At 42.0% G+C, this 17014-nt stretch overlaps 2 protein-coding genes across 6 annotated transcripts in view; one reads left to right on the top strand and one right to left on the bottom strand.

The window, feature by feature from the left end:
* Positions 1-17014, bottom strand: part of SFTA2 (surfactant associated 2) — a 125666-nt gene that overhangs the window by 35015 nt on the left and 73637 nt on the right. The gene's annotated exons all lie outside the window — the stretch shown is intronic.
* On the top strand, positions 8742-12616 carry MUC21 (mucin 21, cell surface associated). The gene is made up of 3 exons (XM_087857972.1): positions 8742-9153; positions 10539-11929; positions 12277-12616. Exons 1-3 carry the CDS (start codon positions 9090-9092, stop codon positions 12463-12465), a joined length of 1644 nt encoding a protein of 547 aa, XP_087714098.1. The 5' UTR covers positions 8742-9089; the 3' UTR covers positions 12466-12616.

The raw sequence follows: 17014 nt of genomic DNA, 5'->3' as shown, positions 1-17014 counted from the left end.
TTACAACAAGAGAGACGGTACACCAGAGGGACTACGGAGCTTTGTACCGAACTAAGGAGAAGAGTCATCATAGCGTTGGGGGAGTGTGGAGCTCTGGTTAAATGCCGCAGAGTGTTAGTAAGCTCACAACAAAGCAGGAGTACAAGGGTCAGAAGCTCCAGAATGGGAAGTGGACTCAGTTTCCTTGGAGACAATAAAGTCACAATAGATGGGGAATGCTGTATAGTTGACCCTTGAACAACGTAGGGGTTAGGGGTACTGACATCCCTCATAGTCAAAAATCTGTGTAATTGTGTCTCCCCAATAACTTAACTACTAATAGCCTACTATTGACTGGAAGCCTTACCAATAACATAAACAATTTATTAACATATTTTGTATGTTACATGTATTATACCGTATTCTTACAATAAAGTAAGCTAGAGAAAAGAAAATGTGATCAAGAAAATTCTAGGGGTGCCTGAGTGGCTCATTCGGTTAAGTGTCTGCCTTTGGTTCAGGTCATGATCCCAGGGTCCTGGGATTGAGCTCTGCTTTGGGCTCCCTGCTCAGCAGGGATCCTGTTTCTCCCTCCCCCCCACCCCTGCCCCCGCTTGTGCCCTCCCCCCACCCCCGCCCCCTCTTGTGCTCTGCCCGTCTTTCACTCATGCTCTCTCTCAAATAAACAAAATTTTTAAAAAGTCTTAAAAAAAAGAAAATGCTGAGGAAGAGAAAATACATTTACAGTATCATACTGTATTTGTCGAAAAAATTCAGTGTGTAAGTGGACCAGCAGAGTTTGAACCCGTGTTGTTCAAGGGTCTACTGTATTCAGAAACTCTTATCCGCCCCTGGGTTGGAAATTGAAGCTGCTTCTATGTGTTAAAGTAACTTAGATTCTCCAGACAAGAATAGGATATTTGCTTCTTACGAATATAATTTCAAACAGGAAACTTGTGATAGTCCGAGTTCAGAGAACCACATTTTTCATTGACAAAATCACTGAGTGAGTATGACACTGAAAGAAGGGGGCTGTTATGAAGGTTTACAACTGCAGCGTGTCTCTGGGGAAAATATTTTCCTGTGAACCTTGCAGCTGGCTTTACCCATGTTGTCACCCCAGCCTGAAGCATGGCAGGGCAGACTGTTACTTTCTCAGTCTGGTTTTTACTTTCTCACATAGCATGATATAAAGACCATGAGAGAAAGACAGAAAAGATAAATGACAAATGATAGGTGAGGTTCAGTGGGGTGGAGTCCGGAGCCGACGACCAAGAAAGAATTCTTGAGACGTCTTTGGTGCAAAATGGTGGTTTATGAAAGCACGGGGACAGGACCTGTGGGCAGAAAGAGCTGTGCACCTGGGTTGTGAGGGGTGGCTGATTATATACCATGGGGTTGGGGGAGGTGAGGAAACAGGGAAGTTGAGAAAGTACTTTCATATGTTAAAGAAGACTCACAGGATACCGGAGGCCTTGCCATTGTCAAGTTAAGGTTTTTTTCCCTCTAGTAAGGCATTAGCATGAAGATAGTTGGGAACTTCCTGGAGGCTGCAGATTATAAGGACGTTTAATTGTATCTACATTTCCTTCTGGAAGCTAGGTTAGTGATAGAAATGCTTTGTTCTTGTAAACTGCTAAGACATTTGTGAACCGAGGGAGACTCAAGTCTTGCAGGATTGTGGTGTCTATAGGTTAACTATTTCTTTTTCCTTTAGGGCAGCCAGGAGTGCCTGAGGAATGTCACCTACACCCCATGCGGGGAGTGCGGGGTGTCAGCTTCTGCGTTGTCCTCAGCTTGCCTTCTGTTCCCTCATCAACAAATGGAACGAGAAGTAAGAAGAGGAGAAGAACGGTGAAGTGGGGTCCACAAGAGAGGTAAATGTATGACTCTATGTGGTGTGAATAGAAGACGGTCGAGATGATCGGGGCAAGCTTGTCTTTTATAAAGTAGCTGAAAATAATAGCACCAGAAAACGGATCTCTGTAAAATGATGAACGTTTGAACTTCCATGTTTTTCATCTTCGTTATAGATGTTGCTTTGGAGGGCGAGTGGGTGAAGGTGGGATCTTCTCCCTCCTTTTGTACTTTTACCCAAGTGAAAAGAGAGTCACTTTTGGGGCGCCTGGGTAGCGCAGTCGTTAAAGCGTCTGCCTTCGGCTCAGGGCATGATCCCGGCGTACTGGGATCGAGTCCCACATCGGGCTCCTCTGCTATGAGCCTGCTTCTTCCTCTCCCACTCCCCCTGCTGTGTTCCCTCTCTCGCTGGCTGTCTCTCTGTCACATAAATAAATAAAATCTTAAAAAAAAAAAAAGAAAAGAAAAAAAAAAGAAAAAAAAGAAAAGAGAGTCACTTTTCTAGGTACCTCTTAGCACAGTTCGAATAGGCTGGACATTTCAAAATATTTCACTAAATACTCTGTGGTGGGTGACAGCCACAGCTGGCAGCAGACTGCATCTCCGCTTTCCATTCTCCATCCTGGTCTTAATTTCTGTTCTAACGTATTTTTCTTGTTCTGTCTTCAAAAAATATGTTTTTTATTTCCTGTTTTGGCTGTATGTATTCCTGTAAGCGGTCTTCAACATTTGTAGGATGACCCACAAAAAATAAATGAGAAATTTACACACTAGCCACAAATGGTTGGCGTAATTTCCAATCAACTTACTTGAGTTTCTTACTTCAGAATCTTGATCCTTCTCCATGGCGAGAACAAAATGCAACTTTCCAGCCATGAGCAATTCTCTAAATGTTTAAGATAAAGATGTAATAACAACAACTAGCAGTTTATTAGCTGTTTACTAGGTGCAAGGTCCAGAGCCAAGAGTGCCAGGGAGCCTTGTCCTTCTCTTAATCTGCATAACTACCTTGGGGGCACATACTCTTACTATCCCATTTCATAGACTAGGACACTGGAGTTAGAGACTAGAGTAACTTGCTGAAGATCCCAAGACAAGGCTCCAGTCCAAGTCAGCCTGACTGAAGAGCCGTGCTCTTAGCTGCAGTTTAAAGCCAGTTCTTCAACTTACAGTTCTTTATGGTCCTTCCCTTATCTTTTTTTAAAAATCGAAGTATGATTTACAAGAAGCGCACAAATCTCAAGTGTACAATTCGATTATTTTAAAATGTGCACACACCCTTATAATCATCACTCGGTTCAAAATATGGAACATTTTTATCATTTGAGTAGTTTCCCGTGTGTCCCCTTCCAGTCAACCCAATACCTGCCCAACCAAAGGTAAATACTCTTCTGACTTCTATCTTATAAACTTTCATTTATTTTGTACCTGTCTTCATACATATGCAAATTTCTTGGTTGATTAGCACAACAAAAGAACACTTATTTCTGGGAGACTCTACCCGCTAGGTACAGGATATGGATTTACCCTTGTCTTGAAAGTTTAGGGGCATATAATCTACCAAGGTAGAGAGCAAGATCACAGCTTGCACATACGGAATATGTAAGGGCAATAACTGGGAGGCTGTTTTCTCAGAGAAGTGAATAAATAAATAATAAGAGAACCAACAATATCACACCTACAAAAAAAGGATAAAAACAGAGAGAACAGACAGTATCAAAAAGTGAAAATTTGTGATTTTTTACAATTTAAGAAGGCTTAATGATATGGAATGGAAAGGATTTAATCCCAGTAATATATATTTTTTGTCTTTTAGAAGGACTTTTCTTTTCTTCTGATAAACAGAGGCCTTTATAACCTCCATGATCACAGAATTGACCTGGGTCTGGACCTGGACTCAGCAATGAGCTCTGGGTTGTTCCATAGTCTGGAAAATAAACTGGTTCATGGAGGAGCACATGGCTTTGGACATGGAGTGGGCCATGGGGTAGACTGTGAATTGAGCCACAGCCATAAGAGTGGTTATGCCATGAATCATGGTGGGAGTCATGGACATGGAGGAACCCATAACAAGAGCCATGAAATGGATCAAAGAGGAGGCTGTCAAGGAAGCCATGGAGGAAAAGGGGAATATGGACAAAGACTGAACAAAGGAAGATATTCTAGAAAAGAAAATATTGGGGAAGAAGGGGGTCATGGAGGAGAAGGCCATGACCATAAAATGGATCAGGATGAACTTCCAAAAGGTTTTCAGGGAATTGACCTGGTCAATCACGCCAATTCCCTGGTCATGATCAAGTCAAGAAAAGAATCAGAGAAAAGGTCACAAAGAGTTTGACCAACAGGCTAGCCAGAAAAAAGAACGATTCTAGAGGAGACTTGCAGCTTTATCAGGTTTAGATGTTAGCACACTCAAGTAAAAATATTCCCTGAGCTTAACCATAGTTGAGAACCTCTTCGATCTTCTGATGGGCAAATGATAACCTATGAGCTTTTGGCTTTGGATTTCTACTTTTTTGTTTCCTCAGGTTGCAGTGTGACCAGTAAAGAAAAGAATAGTATTACTACAGCTTTTAAAAAAAAATACCTCATAATATTTGTGGTAGCCAGATCACTCGCTTGCTTGTTTGCTTGCTTGCTTACCTGTGTGGACATTCTTTTCCCTTTTTTCCTTAGTTACTCAGTGCTTTCTATGTGCTAAGCATTGTACTAAGTGACTCTAAATGCACTATCGTGTATGATTGTGAAATCTGTAATCTCAAAAGAATCTTTTGAAAACTTCCACTTTTCTGGCAATATAGTGAATAAGGTACATTAAACACTCCTCTTAACAAAAGCAACAAAATTTGCCCAAAAAAATCTTTGTAGCTGTATCAATTAGCTGGGTAGATAGTAGGTAATATTTAGATCCATAACCGAGAGAAGGCAGAGGCTGACAAAGACTCCAAGAAGCTCTGAATCAGCCTTTGCATTGAGGGCATCTGCCAGATCTGGTTAACAAAAGCTTATCTTCTCACAGCTTCTTAGTAGTTAGGGTACAGGCGACAAAGCCCAGGACTTGAACAAGGAGTGGAGTCTAATAGGAAACCCTAAATAAAGCTGAGACATTAAGGGTTAAAGCCTCAGTGTACGGTTAAACTAGAATTAAACTACATTGCCCATCAAGCACATGGGAGACTGAGAAAAATGTCTATCTCGAAACTTGACACTGAAGGGGGGGGTGGGGGTAGGTGGGGTGAAAAAAATCTCCCCTGAGAATTTGTAATTGCATGGCATTCTTCATTTGGTTTTATTTTCTTTTTAAGTCAGAGGACGGCAAATTTATTGAATCATTTTGTAATGAAAGCAAAAATTTAAAAAGCACGAATAGAAAGCAGTACTTTAAACAGAGGAAAATGGCAATCCTGTCATAGTCTGCTTAAATCAGCAGCCTAAGAGGACAGAAACAACATAGAAGGTTAAAAATACTATTGAGTTAATTTCTAAGACTTTCACACACACGTACACACAAAAGACATAACATCCACCATATTAGATGCTGAAAACAAGATTTTCACATCAGGGACCTCTCCTTCATTGAAAGATGGGATCCATCAAGGATTATCTTGGCAAAACTTATATGTCAGTTGATCTGATGTCTTGACTCCAGCTGTGGAAATGGTTTTTGTGGCTGGTTGAAGAGGCAGATTCCAAAAGCAGTGGGAAGTCATTTTCTAATTATATCAGGCCTGAATCCTGATTACGGAGTTGATGGGTGAGAGGTACACAACAGGCATTCTGCCAGCGCTAGCTGGCAGCCTGATCTTCACTGATCTGATGCCCGTCCTTCCTCCCTTCCACCCTTCCTTCCTTCCTTCCTTTTTTGAGGTAAAATTGGCAAATAATATGATAGTAATTTCAGGCATACGACATAGTGATTCAATGTCTGTATACGTTTGGGAAATGATCACCTCAGGAAGTGTAGTTAATATCTGGCTGGGTTTGTAGCTTCAAATCATACAAACGAGGCAGACAGGAAACCATCTTAGAATGACTTACTGTTTTCCAGGTCTCCTTCATCTTTGGAAAGATTCTTCTTTCCTACTTCTTTGTCTCTCCCAAACGCCATGTGACAACAAGGAGAAAACCACTGGGATGTGTTACAAATTGAAATCTTAAAATACGCTGGCTGCTACATATATATGTTTTTATGTTTTTCTTTTTGTTTTCCTTTGCTCTTTATAATCTGATGCTTACTAGGTGCCAACACCGTGCTCATGCTTTTAAATAAACCATCATTTTTTTTCTCAAAACAGCCCAGTGAGACTTAAATTTCTGGCTCTGTGATGCTCTAGGTGTGTAGACTTAAAATACTCTGAAAAACGTAAAATGGTGGAACTAAAATAGCTTTTGTTGTTTGATTATACGTGGATTTTATTGATTATATCAGCTTTAAGAACTAGGGCATCCATCTTCCCTAAATACATCCTTAAAATACACAATGATGTCAACTTTAGGCAGTACTTGAGTGGGAATGTATGACTATAGGTGACTTTTTAAAATATCTTCTTAAATGGATCAATGAGTTGGTGGAAAAGTAAGGAATGCTAGAATTAAAGACTAAGTTAAGGTAGGAACCCAAGGAGGTAAGAGGGGTAGGTACTAAAGTCAACATTTGCCAAACCCAGTGAACCTAGTCTCCAAGTAGTACAGCCTTAGTCAGACCAGCGTGGGTGGGGACTCTCGCAGTACACCCTCGCATAAATCTGAAACCTTCAGGGAGAGTGCGAGCTGAAAATAAACCCACTCTTCCTCTAAGGTAATGCAAGCAAAATTCCGTCTCTAAACTTGCAGGGGAAGGGAGGAGAGAGGGAAATATGTCTTGAGAAATAACTCGTAACCACAAACAATACTTTACATGGTTTGCAGTTCCAAATCATGGGTTATTCAAAAGACCTCAAGCCTATCACTTAATTTATGAGAATCCTCAAATGGCAATGCATCCATATGCTTGGCTAAAACATGCAAATTTTCTGTGGAAGATCATGCCTGTATCTTAGCTTCAAAGTACTTCTACAGATAACACTGCAAGAAAAATAAACTCGGCCATAAATCTCTAGTAAAACCATCTCGGTCATAAAGCATTAGTGACCAGCAAGAAACAAAACACAAAATAGCAGGATCAGATCCACAAAAAGTGGAGGTATTGGAATTATTAAATACAGAATATAAAGCAAGTAGGTTGAAATGTGTGTCATAGCTTTCTGATTTTCCACTAATATCCATTCTCCATCTTTAACAATCATATTCTCAAGTTTTAGTCCAGCACATGCCCGCTCTGCTACTCACTATATTCTCCAGTCTCTCAGCTTACTTAGGCTGCATGACTATGTTCCGGCTTACAGTGTGTAAGCAGATAACAATAATCTCTCATGAAATTAAAAACCAAAACAGAATTAAAACACTTGATAACATTAGGGTATGAGTTGGGAATTGGGTAATAATAATTAAAATTCCAAGGTTCTTGTGTTGTTTTGAAGGACAGTAAAGATACTAATTACATATAGTCTCTGATACGTATACATGCGAAAAAAAATTTAGAATTATGTCTAGAAGGTGGAATCTGGGCTTGAATTCATGACCTCTGTCTCCAAATAATTCTAGAAAAAAAAAAAAAAGGATTTCTTAGAGTGCTATTGGCCTCTCAGCCATAAAATGGGATTGCTAGGAGTCTAAAGCCTAGCCAGTCACTGAATGGTTCCTCACACTTCAGCCTCAGGAACTGTTTCAGTCTCACAGCCGCTAGGCAGATCTGCATCAGCCTTTTCCAGCACACTCCATCCCCCCTGACTCTCAGACTCACTCATAAATTCCTTCATGTCTCCAGCCACCTCCTGCTTCTTTCAAACAGGTCGGGAATACTTGTTCACCTACAAATAAATTATCTGAGATTTTGCTTCTTCCACAAAGCTTCTCATTAACAGTAATGAAGATAGCTGACTGGTCACACAGACTGTGCACTGAAACTCCCACCTATCAACCCCCCGGGCCCTGGCCACAAGATGCCTTCCCCGTGAACTCCCAAAACCCTCTTCTCATTTGGGTCTGTTCAGTCATACTCATTTAGCTGACTGTGTGTACTTTGCTATTACATCTGTGTCCAGACCAACATGAAGTTTCTAGAGGACTCAGACTATATATCTCCCTCCCCCAGTAGACTTGAAGTCTTCTAATGTGTTTCCTATGGTATACCCTACTGAGAGATGCTTCATTAGGCAGATGAGAAGGAACATCTGAAGGATTCCAGGGTAGAAACGGTCCTGCAGATTTCTCTGAAAACAAACAAGAGGAGAATTCCTATGGTGGAGGATCAGAAGGAGACCCTATACCACCCCTTCACCTGCTATGAGCCTACAGATGGCTTGTTCTACACATTCAACACTCCCTATGCCCTCAGCCCTCATGCCCCAGAGACCTCAAAGACGCCTTTGTCAAACCCTGGATCTCTCTTCCCCTGCTTATTCAATGTGCATTGTTGAGTGCCTATTACATACCCCGCAATGCTCCATCTGTCTTCTGCCTATAACCCAGAAGCCCAGACCCCTAATTGCTCTATTTTGAATCTCGTATTTCCATTTGCTTCAGAGATGTGGGGTACCACCCACTAAGCTTACTTCATTAGGGCTTTTTCCTTACCAAAGCAGGCACACAGAACTTCTTGACCAGGAAACAAAGTCTTGCGGTAGAACAGGTTTCTGGCCCTATCCCTGCTTTAGAGGGTGGGTCCCTTCCACTCTGACAAATTTGATCTCCTCATACCATTCTATTTCCTGCTCTGACCCAGCCAGTCCAGTGCCCTGCCTAGAATGATCATGTCATTCTCCTTTCTTACCTTCCTCTTGACCCCTAGTCTATTCCTTCTCAAGCTCAGTAGTGTTTTTTTAACTGCTCACAGCTGGCAGAAGAACAAGTCAACTTCCCAACTCCTCCCCAACACATATGAAGCTATAAAGGTTCCTGCAGCTCTTCCATTAAAAAGGAAGAGGCAAGAACATTGCATGCAGGAAGCTTAAGGAACCCAGGCATCCAGTCTTCTACCCAAGCTCAACGTTCTTCCCAAAACAAGTACTTAGAACACCCAAGCTCCTGGAAGCTCCAGCTCTTATCTCTTCACCTTGAACTCTCCTTTTTCAAGAATCCTGTTCTTTGCCTTTTAGATCTTGGCCACAGCTGGGATTCAGGCATCTTACTTTCCAACAACGAGGCAGATCAAGATGCAGAAAGGAAAGACTTTTCTTAAGTATTGGTTACTATTGCATCTCCTACTTTTAGAAACTGGTAAGTGATTTCCTTTAAAAGTGGGTGATCTGAGAACCTTCAAGGTGCTTTGGGAGATGTTGACCACTGCTAGGGCTAGCCCTGGTTCTCTTCCACAGAGAGGGGATCATCGTTTTACCCCAATCACTGCAGTCTAATTAGGTAACACCCAGGAGGCAGTCAGAGCACAGTGGTTAAAACTGTAGACTCTGGTCTCAGATTGCCTGTGTATGGATCATGGCTCCACTGTTACCTATGTACTTCGGGTGAGTTGTTTAATTTCTCTGTGCCTCAGTTTCTGCACTTATAAAATCATAATAACCTGTGTGGTTGGCTGGGGGTTTAACTACTAAGAACAGGAAGAGTTGACTGTGGTTTACTTTTGGTCACCTCAGTTTCTTTTTAGTTTTATTCAAGATTCTGATCTTAACCCCAATTTGTACCACATTGCTGATATGGAGGGCCTTCCCAAAATAGAGCTAAAACTCTAAGCCTATGTTAGTTCAATTAAGCCCAAGGAAAAAATACACATGTGTGGAATGAAGTGATAGGCACCCAAGTTCCAGTTAGTGGTAAAATGAGCCACAAATTAATTTTGGTTTTCTGGCGGACGTTGACTATCTTTGTCCTTCAGTGTTGTGAGGGGCAAAAAAGAGACACAACCTTAACTCTGCCAGTCTCCAAGAAGGTTGAAAAGATTCTCAAACCTTACAGCACTTAATCCTGGAAGATCTTATACTTTAAAGCTACATGTGACTTGCTTCTCCAGCCTCTGCCATAGAGATCAGGAGCCCCTGGAAATTGAATGCATCTAGACTCACCTAGCCTCTTGTTGAAAGGCCATATCTCAAACTCCGATTCATTTAATCTAGAGCGGTTTACCTAAGAATTTTTATTTTTAACAAGCTACTCAGACAATTCTGATGTAGATGTTTTCTGAATAACACTGAAAAATATTTTCTCTGAAGGGAGCAATACTACTTTAAGAATGAATTAATCAATATATACTAGTTTCACAGGGCTTCTACAATTCCTTTAGAATACTTATTATCTGTATCGGATCTTATATAGTAGATTATGGAATAACTTACTACCGGTGGAACTGGGTTATGTAAGCTTGGTGTTGGGGCTGGGTGGAGAGCGCAATTCAGCACGGTAGCTGAAAGTGCAGATCCAGTACCCTAAGTACAAATTACCGCTCTACTACTTACTATCAGTATAAGTACGGGCAAATGTTAACATTTCTAAGCCTCAATTTCTTCATCTTAGCTGTTGATAATAATAGTATCTAGTTCGTAGGGCTGTAGTGAGCATCAAATAGAATTATCCCTGTGATGAATTTAAATAAGCATTGAACAGAAAGTGTTCGTGCTCAGTACATGTTTGTCATCATTTACGATTCTCAGGAGGCACGACATCCACTGAGCATAACACATCAGGCACGACGACAACCTCCAACACTAAATCCAGCACAATCTCTGGAGTAACCATCACACTTGTCAACACTGGATTCAGCATGACCTCTGGTGGAACAAATAGAGTCTCCAGCACTGGATCTAGTGTGAATTCTAGTGGAACCAGTACAGCCTCCAGTACTGGATCCAGCACAACCTCTGGAGGGACCAGCACAGCTGCCAATACTGGATCTGGCAGAACATCTGGTGGGACCAGCACAGCCTCCAACACTGAATCCAATGTGACCTCCAGTGGGTCCAGCACAACCTCCGGTACTGAATCTAGTACAGTCTCTGGAGGGACCAGCACAGCCTCCAACACTGAATCCAGTGTGACCTCCAGCGGGTCCAGCACAACTTCCGGTACTGAATCTAGTAAAGACTCTGGAGAGACCAGCACAGCCTCCAACACTGAATCCAGTGTGACCTCCAACGGGTCCAGCACAACCTCCGATACTGAATCTAGTACAGTCTCTGGAGGGACCAGCACAGCCTCCAACACTGAATCCAGTGTGACCTCCAACGGGTCCAGCACAACCTCCGATACTGAATCTAGTACAGTCTCTGGAGAGACCGGCACAACCTCCAACACTGAATCCAGTGTGACCTCCAACGGGTCCAGCACAACCTCTGATACTGAATCTAGTACAGTCCCTGGAGGGACCAGCACAGCCTCCAACACTGAATCCAGTGTGACCTCCAGTGGGCCCAGCACAACCTCCAATATTGAGTCTAGCACAACCTCTGGAGAGACCAGCACTGGATCTAGTACAACCTCTGGCAGGATTAGTATAGTCACCAATACTGGACCCAGTGTAACCTCCAGTGTGTCCAGCACAACCACCAATCCTAGATCCACCCCAACCTCCAGAGGTAGTAACACACCTATGAACACTGGATCCAGTGAAAGCTCAGGTGGGACCAGTATAGCCTCCAGCATCAGATCCAGTACAACTTTGGGTGGGACCGGCATGCCTGCCAATACTGGTTCTAGTACAACCTCCAGTGGGACCATCATAGTCTCTAGTATTGGATCCAGCACAACCTCCAGTGGGACCAGCACAGCTACCCACCCTGGATCCAGTGTGATCTCCAGCAGGACCAGTGTACCTTCCAACAGTGGATCTAGTGTGACTTCCAGTGGGAGCAGCACAGCCGCCAACACTGCATCCAGTGCAACCACAGGAGGCTCTAGCACACATTCTCCAACTGGAACGAGTGCTACCACTCCAGTGAATGAAGTGACACCCAGTGGGGCTCTGAAACCATGGGAAATCTTCCTCATTACTCTGGTCTCGGTTGTAGTGGCTGTGGGATTCTTTGCTGGGCTCTTCTTCTGTGTGGTGAGTGCCTGATATGTAGGAAACTGTCTGGGGGAAGGAGTAGCAGGAATGTAAGGAAATGGGGTATAAATAGTAGGGCCATCAAGTTAGGGGGTGGGTAGGAAGGAAAGAGATCAGGAGAGTGTTACTAAAGAGAAGTAGCAAGTTAGAACTGGAAGAGCCAATCAACGTGCAGAGGAAACTATTGACTTGTGGGAAAAGAAGGCCAAAAGAAGGAATAAAGTCTAGAGGAAGGAGTACTAGGTGAAAGAGATAATATGAAGGGGAAGAAGATTCCAGAAGGAGTCCATGTTAAGGCTTGGGACAAGGAGATATGACTCTGAAATGATTCACCCTTCTTTTTCTAGAGAAATTCCCTGTCCCTGAGAAACGTCTTTGACACAGCTGTCTACCACCCCCATGGCCCCAACCTTGGCACAGGCCCTGGAGGGAATCACGGAGTCCACCACAGACGTAGTCGGAGCCCTAACTGGTTCTGGAGAAGACCAGTATCCTCAATAGCGATGGAGATAAGAAGGGGATACAATGGGCCCTGAATGGCCCCTGAAGCCAGAGTGCCACCTTTTTGAAGAAGGAAGCCAACCTGGGAGACCAGAGACCTGAGTGTCCTTTCATCTGTCCCCAGGAGTCCCCTCCCAGCTTTGTTTGCGTCTCTGACAGCCCTGAGGAAGACACTCCATGTCTCCTGCTTTTACTAGACTGTGCAAAGAGGAGACTCTATTGGTCTTTTAGCTAAGAAATAAACACATCCAAAATATATAACAGAATCTCTGTGTGCACATGAGTGAATGTTTACAGCACTGAGTTGAATTTCCCTGTTATATGAGAGGCCCTCCATGCCAGAACGCACTTGGCATTCAAATCTCCACAGTAGAGTCCAGAGATCTCATTTCTACCTGTCCCCTTTCTCTAATCCTTCTTGCCTCAAGCAGGAACACTGTGTTTCTGAGACTCACCAGATTGACAGGAGAATGGGATTGGGAGAGATGAGAAGGGAGGGCAGGTGCCAGGATTCTACGGGCTCATTGATTCGTCCTGTGGTACAGAGATCATGTCATGGTGCGCAGAGGACGCAGAGCATGGTGAGGTGGACAGGTGCAGTCATATGTGCTGTGGGGCAGGGCGTGTTCACTCAAAATCATAGCTTCTCGGGCATTTCCATTTGCTTTACACCTGGCCTACTTGTCAGAATAGAGGTGCAAGCTGACACTTTTCTCTCTCACGGTGCTCCTTTCAGAAGCAGAAAGAGTGTTTCCTTTTACCAAAGGAAGGACTTTTCAGCTTTAACCCTTCTGGCCAAGGTCTAATCTTTCAAGAGGCTCGTAGCAGAGACACCTGTGGTAAAGCCTGTGATTCTCATGAGTCCCCTCCCAGAAGGGCTGAACATATCTCTTTCATGGATGCAGGGGTGAAGCCTACCCGTTCCTACAGGTCTTGAAGGACAGAGGGGAGCTACTTTGGAAGGTTGAGTTGCCCTAAATTCATAAGGCAGTGAGAGAAACCCCATCGGGGGTAGAGCCCTCAGACAGGATTAGTAGTTTGTTGGGGGATTCACCCCAACTTGTAGCAGTGGAAACTGCTGTGCTTTCCAATACCTACTGGGCTGCTCTAATGTGAGCAAACCAGTTGATCTTAATCAGTGAGGCCATGTTAAGCCCTGGGCAGGCCCATCACCATCACCATTTCACTTAACGGGATTCAGCACCAGAAGGAGAAGCTGAGTTGAACACCCTGAAAAGGTGCCTCCCACTGGTGTAAACAGTGGAAAACATACTGTGAAAGTCAGGTGAGGAAATCCATTTAGATAATTAAAAATTGTAAATATGAATTTTCAAGTTTAAGACTGTAGTTGATAAATGGAAAGAGGCTGGCCACTGTTGTGAATAAAATTAGTAACCTGGAAGAGCAGGTGGGAAAAATAGCTTAATTATACAAAACAATACAGAGATGAAAATCACCCAGAAAATAGAAGACACTTGGAGAATAAATTCAGGAAGACTAACATGCAAGTAATAAGGTTCAAAACAGAGAAAAAACGAAGAGATGGATGAGAGGAAGTAAAAGAAAACAGACAAGGTTTGAATCTGCGTAGGGAAAGGGTTCACCAATTACAGCGCTGTAAATATGATAAAAATCATTGACATCTATTTTTTTAAAGATTTTATTTTTTTATTTAAGAGAGAGCACAGAGCGAGAAAGAGAGCCTGAGTGGGGGGAGTGGCAAGGGGTGAGGGAGAAGCACACTCCCTGCTGAGTGGAGAGCCAGAGGCAGGGCTCCATCACAGAACCCTGGGATCATGCCCTGAGCTGAAGGCAGACGCTTGACCAACTGAGCCAGCCAGGCGCCCCCACTAGCATCTATTTTAAACAAGTGAGCTATATGGTATGTATATTCTATTTCAATAAAGTTATTAAAATATCACTACCAGGCATGTCATTTGAATAAAAATTTTGATTTCCAAAGATAAACAAATGACTCAAAGCAATGGGCACTTCAACACAGAGGAAGATGGAAAGGCAAAAAAGCACAGTCAACAATTTAGCTTGTGATTAATTCACATGGTCAGGCTGTGAGTCTCTTGCTACTCCCACCAACTGGAGCACGTATGTAGTTTGGAATCATCACTATTTAACTTTCGTCGTGGAATACACTTACAAGGCCTACACGTGTTTTAACTTGACAAAGTCACAGCTCACCAACCATCTTTGGTCCAAGCAGAGTCTAAGAAGTGGACAGAATTAGTGCTGCCCCTTCCAGATTTCATGCTTTTGCACTGTTGGTCTAACACAATGATCTTTGAATGGAGTCTGTCCTGAATCCGTGGAGGTACATGAAGACTTTCTAAAGAATATTATACAGGTATTGGATATTTTACAGGAATCATTTTTTATAATAATTTTTTATTATGTTATGTTAGTCACCATACAGTACATCCCCACTTTTTGATACAATGTTCCATGATTCATTATTTGCATATAACACCCAGTGCACCACACAATATGTGCCCTCCTTAATACCCATCACCGGTATAGGAATCATTTTTAAGATCCTCATCCTTTGCCTAAAACTGATCTGTCTGAGAAGACCTCGTGGTTAGAGCATCAGGCTAGTTAAACTTTTCTTTTTTTTTTTTAATTATTTTTTAAAGATTTTTATTTATTTATTAGACAGAGATAGAGACAGCCAGCGAGAGAGGGAACACAAGCAGGGGGAGTGGGAGAGGAAGAAGCAGGCTCATAGCGGAGGAGCCTGATGTGGGGCTCGATCCCATAATGCCGGGATCACGCCCTGAGCGGAAGGCAGACGCTTAACCGCTGTGCCACCCAGGCGCCCCTAGTTAAACTTTTCTAACTCCCATTTTACGGCCACCCACCTTTTTCATTCTAGTTCCCATATTATTACAGGGAGCATTTCTCTGGGTCTCAGTTTGCTCATCTGTAAAAACGGGGATGATATATACCCATTTCATGAGGTTGCGTGCACTTCATGAGTGTATTGGTAGCACTATAAATTTTGTTATTGTTTTCTATATTGGGTAAGTTAATGTTTCATATTTTCTTGAAAATATGGAAAATAATTGCATCAGAAAAACTTTTCCATTTACCACCAAAGGTTATTGGCGAATGTGAAATTTAACCCTTAGAGTCTTACACGTGACAGGAAATTTTTAAAATGTTTATCAACATTTCTTTTGGTATAGCCAGCACCACAGAAATACAAACAACTGTAAGAGAATATTATTAAATATTATATGCCAACAGATGGGACAGCTAGAAGAATGGATAAATTCCTAGAAACATATAACCTACCAAAACTGAAGCAAGAAGAAATAGAAAGCTCGAACAGACTGTTTACCAGCAATAAATTGAATCAGTTATCAAAAATCTCCCAACAAACAAAAGTCTAGGACCGGACAGCTTCATAGGCGAATACTACCAAACACTTAAAGAGTTAATATCTATTCTTCTCAAACTATTTAAAAAAATAGAAGAAAGAAAACTTCCAAATTCATTCCATGGGGTCACTATTACCCTGATAACAAAACCAGATAAAGACACCACAAAAAAACAAAAAACAAACAAACAAAAAACACCCCAACACTATAGGTCAATAGCCCCAATGAACATAGATGCAAAAATCCTCAATGAAACACTAGCAAACCAAATTCAACAATACATTTGAAAAATCACTTACCATGATCAAGTGGGATTTATTCCCAGGATGTAAGGGTGGTTCCATTTTTTGCAAATCAATCAACATGATACAACACATTAAGAAAAGAAAGGATGAAAACTATATGATCATTTCAGTAGATGCAAAAAAAGCATTTGACAAAGTACAACATCCATTCATGACAAAAACCTTCAACAAAGCAGGTGGGCGGAAACATACCTCAACATAATAAAGGCCTTATATGAAAAACCCATAGCAAACATCATATGCAATGGGGAAAAACTGAGAGCTTTTCCCTTAAGATCAGGAAGAAGACAGGGATGCCCACTCTCACCACTTTCAACATAGTACTGGAAGTCCTCGCCACAGCAATCAGACAACAGAAAGAAATAAAAGGCATCAAAATCAGTAAGGAAAAAATAAAACTTTGACTATTTGCAGATGAAATGATGTTATATGTAGAAAACCCTAAAGACTCCACCAAAAAACTACTAGAACTGATAAATGAATTCAATAAAGTCACAGGATACAAAATCAGTGTGCAGAAATCTGTTGCATTTCTATACACTAATAATGAAGTAGCAGGAAGAGAAATTAAGAAGACAATTCCATTTACAATTATGCCAAAAATAATAAGGTACCTGGGAATAAACTTAACCAAAGAGGTAAGAGACCTGTATTCTTAAAACTATAAAACACCGATGAAAGATATTGAAGATGACACAAAGAAATGGAAAGACATTCCATGCTCATGAATGGAAGAACAAATATTGTTAAAATGTCTATACTACCCAAAGCAATCTACACATTTAATGCAATCTCTATCAAAATACCAGTAGCATTTTTCACAGAAATAGAATAAAGAATCCCTAAATTTGTAGGGAACCACAAAGACTCCGAATAGCCAAAGC

This window comes from Ursus americanus, chromosome 32 (assembly GCF_024610735.1).
Source record: "Ursus americanus isolate L20-20 chromosome 32, mUrsAme1.1.p, whole genome shotgun sequence".
Taxonomy (NCBI): domain Eukaryota; kingdom Metazoa; phylum Chordata; class Mammalia; order Carnivora; family Ursidae; genus Ursus; species Ursus americanus.
The sequence above is the reverse complement of the archived record's forward strand: the minus strand, read 5'-3'. Positions and strand labels throughout refer to the sequence as shown.